Below are 5,837 nucleotides of genomic sequence, written 5' to 3' on the forward strand. Positions count from 1 at the left end.
AATCCCAAGTAGGCAATAGGTATCAATAAAGAAGAAAAGGTGTGCAAAAACACAGGAGTCTGGTACCTAAGTGAAAGAGTACAATTGTCTGATAATTATGATTAAAGATTTCTTTAGTTTAGTAAGAGTTGAGAAAATAAGCTACCATGGACATAATGAAGACGGAATAATTAAGTACAATTATCAGAATTCTCCAATAGCACAAATTCAATATTTAATGATTGAAATTAAAGAAATATTTATTATTTTTGTGTTGGGACAAATTTATTTCTGAGAAAGATAATGTCTTTGGAATTTAAGCTATAGGTAGGTCCCTTGATAAAGGCAGAGACATTTCTAATGTCACACTGCTAATGTCATATCCATTAGCAGACATGCTTTAAAAAAGACATACAGAATAATTAAAGAAGCAAGGAGGTAGGGATTGAAAATTCTAAATTCCTAATTTATCTTTAAATTAATAACTAAGGCAACAAAGGTAGGAAAAGATGGGTGCTATGTTGACTGGACATTTAAGTGTATTAGAACTAATATAAAAAGGAATCCATTTGGGTTATATTGAAAGGAACAGGTGCTTAACCTGGGAGAATTCAAAATGTATTAAAATATACTACTTTTAAATTAGGATTAAATGACTGAAAAGAGCCAAGATGTCCTATTAGTTTTTGCACCTTTGAAGATTAAACTAGGTCTTAAGTCTTAGAAAAATTGAGAAAAATGAGCGAAGATAATGATGAGGCACATAATGTTGCGCCACCACAACATAAATTTGTATCCTGAATGAGGGTAACCACAGAGCTGCTTTTTGAGAGATTATTTGTGCTAAATAAAGATAAGGATATGTTTGAAATCCTGCCTATACTACTACTTTACCACTACCATAATTATCTGATAGAAGATGCAAACTACCGATTACTGATACAGGGTTGAATGTACTTACCTACTATCTCAGAGTCATAATAATCCTGTGTGCCTTCCTGGAAGACAAGACAGGGTATCTTTATGATTTTAGAGCATGAATTTGGAAAATGGTAGGCCCATTTGTATAAGTTCATGTCCATCAAGAGGAATACAAAATAGGATCTACCGTCTGTGGGGTTCCTCAACTATACAAAGGGAAATTAAAACTCAACCAAGCAAACTCCTGCCGTCAAGTCAATTCCGACTCACAGGGGCCTACAGGACAGTGTAGAACTGTCCCTTATGGGTTTCCAAGACTGTAAGTCTTTATGGGAGGAGAAAACCTAGTCTTTAACCCTTAAAGGACTAGTAACATTGTGGTTAGCAGCACTATGTATAACCACATACCAGGGAAATTAAAGGTTTCTTAAAAATTCTAAGTAGAGGGAAGAGTTAAACCTCAAAATTTTGGTGTTGTATTTTGTTGTTGCTTTTAAAATTTATATGCTTATGACAGTTTCCAGATTTTATTTCCATTAAGCAGGATGAAGAAAGGCGAAAGGCTTGCAATTTTATTTGAATGAACTACAGAATATCCATAAAAAAACCCACAAAAACCAATTTTATACTACATGTTTTGTTTTAATACCTAAGGTAAGTTTTAAGGTGAAAAATACATTCATTTGCATTTATTAATCAAACCAGCTAAAGATTTTCCCGAGACTGCAGGTCACAGATCTCTATTAGTGGCCAGGCAGTCAATGAAATGAGTGTTCTAGGTAATTCAGATGAACACTTGGAAGTATTTCCAACATAACCAGTGTGGTCAAATGCTATTCATAACACTGTAATTTTAAAAGTTCCTCAGTAGTCTTAATATTCAGCACTATTTTAAGTTCTGTAGTTCTGTATGTGTATGTGTTTGCGGGGAGAGTCTTTCCTGTGTATTATACAATGCTTAGAAGCACTTCCTGACTTTGGCACACTAGAAGCTAGTATTAGCATTCCCACCGCCCTAGTTGTGACAACCAAAAATGTCTCCAGACACTGCCAAATGTCATCTGGCATGCAAAGATTTCGATAGCTAAGAACCACTGCAAAGAGAAAAGAACCGAGTCATCACAAGGTCCAGAGGGGAACAAATATATCAAATTCAAATGACCCAGAGTCATAAAAATTTCCACTACATGAGGATTGACAGCAGTATCACTGGTGCATTTGGACCCATCATCTTACATCGATGTTCTCAATGTGAAACTTTATTAGCTTTTAACTTTGTTCATTTAGTTTGTAGTCTGTTTTGTTTTGGTAGAATTTTCCCCCCTTTTAAATAGAACGTGTACATTATTCAAGTTGAAGTTGTACCTCTCTTTTTTTTCCTACTTAAAACTTTCCTCAAGATTTCTCATCAACTAAAATATACTTTTTGTGCATGAAGTTTCTTCTGGAGTTTTAAAATTTATCACAGACAATTTTTAATTAAAGAAATTCTCAAGAGCCCACAGGGACATTAAATGTCTTAACTTTTATTATAAATGTAATAAAAAGAATAACTTGGATATCTAGATGATAATGACATTAAAAAGCTGGAAAAATTAGCATTCACCTTTGCATTCTTGTTTCTTGAAAAACAATTCTATGAAAGATAATAAACTAACAAGCTATCAACAGATTTTGTTCTCAGATATACTAACGTTCTCTTTGAATCACAGTATTGATAACATATTAAAACAATGTCCAAAAGTGCAAAGAAGTTGAAAAACTGCCTTGAAAACAAATGTATCCTTTTAATAACAATATTAATGGAAGAATCTTAAGTTGATTATTTGTAAAATAGATTATTGCAAAAAAATATGAGATCACAACCAGCTTACAAATGATCCCTGTGCGTTTAGGAGTAAAACTTGTTTGCCTTCTATGTGTGTACTGAAATCTTATGATTGGATGGAAGATAAAGAAGTAGTTAAAAAAAAAATCTTGGTTTAACAGGTCCAGTTGAAGAGATAATATCCCTGGGATGTTCATGAATCTTACAAGCTTAACAAATAAAACTACTGTACAAATACCACTACTGTATCATCAAAGAACCACTACGTACTGTTAAAGTCACCTAAGTTCAAATAGCTCACAATTCCTTAATAATTTAGAACTCCTTTATAGATCCCACCCTTTTTCCCCTAAAATTCCCCCAGGGGAATTACTGTCATCTTTACACCTATAACTACTTAGTATGAATTTTAGAACTGATTAAAACAAAAATAGAATGCATAGAAAGCATTATTCCTTTTTTCAGTAAGCTCTTCAACATGCAGCATTAGTTTTTTGTTAAAGTTAAGGCAATTTTTAATTTTCTTATCTTCTCAATACCTAATTACCTCCCAACCCATACTTAAGAACTAAACGACTTAGAGAAAATGAAAAGTTCCAATGATATTATGTTGAATTACCAAATTAAATAAAAACTTAGAAATCAAAGCCAAAATCTCGATGTAATCTTTATGAGACAACCCATAATTTTTTGTTCTACTTAAAATAGTTGAGGGGACATGAGGGGAGGGAGAGAGGAAGAGCTACGTCAGGACAGCCACTACTGTAACAAGCAAATGTGCCAGATGACCTGAGGCAAAGACCAACTGGCAAAAGCAGTAGTATTCCACTCATAAATGTTACAGTTAACACGAGATACAGTGGTAATTTCTTTGTTAGAAGGTTAACAATTCCTCACCTGCTTGTGTGCATGATCATAGGAGTTGATATGGTTGTCAAATTCCTGGTGTTTCTGATACTGCTTATCACAGAGTTCACAGTAGAAGTTGGCTCTGAGGTCTTCCAAGGCTTTTGCTATTGCCTTTTCTTTGTCAACATAATCCTGTAAGAACCACAAAATACAAACAAACAAAAAAGGAACTCAATAAAAGTTTAAGTAAAGGCGATAAAGCTGCCTTCCCTGAAGGGAGAAAAAAGGGTAATGCATTTAACGTTATCAGTCAAAGCTGGAGAGTGCACAAATGGTAATTTGGTGGGGGATAATGTGGGTGGTTATAGTTAAGTCATTTTCAAATAAACAAATATTCAAAGGAGTTTAATTTAGCTTTCCCTTTAGGCACTACAGTGAACTAACTACTCTGTCATGCCCTGCTCCTAAGTTACATTCTAACTGGCCTAAAAAACAAGCAGATTTCATTAAAATTACATTTTTAATGGCATTGCTGGACCTAATAGAAGAGAGATAAAGCTTCAAAAAAGGCAATTGGAGAAAATTAAAAGTTCACTATGATTTGAATCTGAAACCAGACCATGAAAGACAAGGGCTTTTCTGAAGACATGTGGATGACTGGGGGGTCTGAGGTTTGAGCAAGGTGAAGGACCGAAGTATGAGAATCTTCATTAAACCAAAGAACCTGGCAGTAGTCCGGAGAGATCCCCGGATCTTTGTGTCTTGGTAGAGGGAACCACAAACCCTCAATTTTGACCTAAAAATTTCTCCAGGTTAGGACCAACTAAACATGAGTTGCAATAAAAAAATTTACCCTACCCAAAAAGAAAGCTATCATAAGCCATAAGCTATCATAAACAACAGATTTCAGGCCTTGACATACTGTTAGAATGTAAAATAACTATAAAATGTTTAAAAATAAGACAGAACTACACAAACAGGAAGCACTATAAGTAGGTAGGTGGATCCTAGAAGCTCAGGCATCAAGGCAGAGCAACAATGACCAGGTAACTCATATTCGGGAAGGCTCTTGGCCTACTGAGGCCTATAAGGTACCCTCTACACAGCAAAGAAGAGACCTGCACGATTCTCAGCTAAGTCTGTTCATGCCAGAATGGAAGTGCAGGCAGCACGACAGGATCGGTCTTCTAACAAAGAATGCACACAGATGAGGAAAGGGAAGCAAAGGGAACATAAGATGAATTGGCTAACTAAGAAAACAAAGAGGATTCATGTGTGAAAAATGGAGGAACTAAGAACAAGACACGTCACTCGGTCTGATGAAACAGGAGGGAAAGCAGCAGAGTTTGATTAATGTCTGTCTACCATGTCATCAGTACGTCTTGCATCTTCCTTCATACACAATCAATCTGGAGGGTTATTTTTACCAATGATCTTGTAAATACAGGGTTTATTATTATTATTATTTTAATTATTATTTTTGATAGTAGATCTAGAAAACATTTTCAACACTAGGTTTATAGACATTGCTTATATAAATATCTCTACAGCACCTGTCTTTTGACAGGTTAATAAAACACAGATTGTCTTTAAAACACAACTTATTTAAAAACAGCATATACATATAGATAGATATATTCTATAAACTTACAAATAAGATAATGTGATACTACATATTTATGATATTCAACATTATACAACATTTGAGATACTGGTTCTACATATCCTAAGGTCTACTTGGATTGGTCAGTATGACAGTCTCTACTGCATTGTATGTCTTTATACTTGATGTTTCCTTTCTAAGAACTTTTAATTTTTTACTTTTTCCTAAGAACATTTTGACTACATTTATATTTATTACTGAAGTAATGCTTTCATGAATGAAACCAACTTACTGGGTTAATACTCAATTTATGTTCATGCCAAATTGACATGTGGTATCTGTAAAGATAGGTTTACCAGGAAGAGAATTTCAAGATTAGAATGCTTCGAAGAAAATCAATTTGGATATATATATTTGTCTCATTGAATAAAAGTCAGCCTAAATGGTAGCAGGTAAATGTAAACAGTTTTTGTCGTTTTTGTTGAGGAAACTGAAATGTGTGAAAATTATGTGTTCCATAAGCCTAGAGTTAAGGAGGAAATCTCACTTTATCCCATTCTTTAATGGTAAATGTTTTGTTTAAAAGGTGCAATCATTTACTGGTTATTTTTTTGGTACGACCAAAAAATAGTGGAATGTTGAATCGTGGGGGGCTTT

General features: G+C 34.2%; 1 protein-coding gene across 5 annotated transcripts in view; it reads right to left on the reverse strand.

Moving 5' to 3' along the window:
* Nucleotides 1-5,837, reverse strand: part of GPATCH8 (G-patch domain containing 8) — a 74,223-nt gene that overhangs the window by 21,299 nt on the left and 47,087 nt on the right. For 2 of the 5 annotated variants that reach the window (XM_045299290.1, XM_045299288.1), the window contains 2 exons: nucleotides 3,626-3,769; nucleotides 941-977 (listed from right to left, as the gene is read on the reverse strand). In XM_045299290.1, the coding sequence (XP_045155225.1) occupies nucleotides 941-977; nucleotides 3,626-3,769 (181 nt within the window). Of the gene's footprint in view, nucleotides 1-940; nucleotides 978-3,625; nucleotides 3,770-5,837 lie in introns of those variants that run through there. The other 3 variants (XM_045299289.1, XM_004707224.2, XM_045299291.1) reach the window with 2 other exon arrangements.

Source organism: Echinops telfairi, unplaced genomic scaffold (assembly GCF_000313985.2).
Source record: "Echinops telfairi isolate 266 unplaced genomic scaffold, ASM31398v2 ScPeMD7_7458;HRSCAF=8496, whole genome shotgun sequence".
NCBI classification, from domain to species: Eukaryota; Metazoa; Chordata; class Mammalia; order Afrosoricida; family Tenrecidae; genus Echinops; species Echinops telfairi.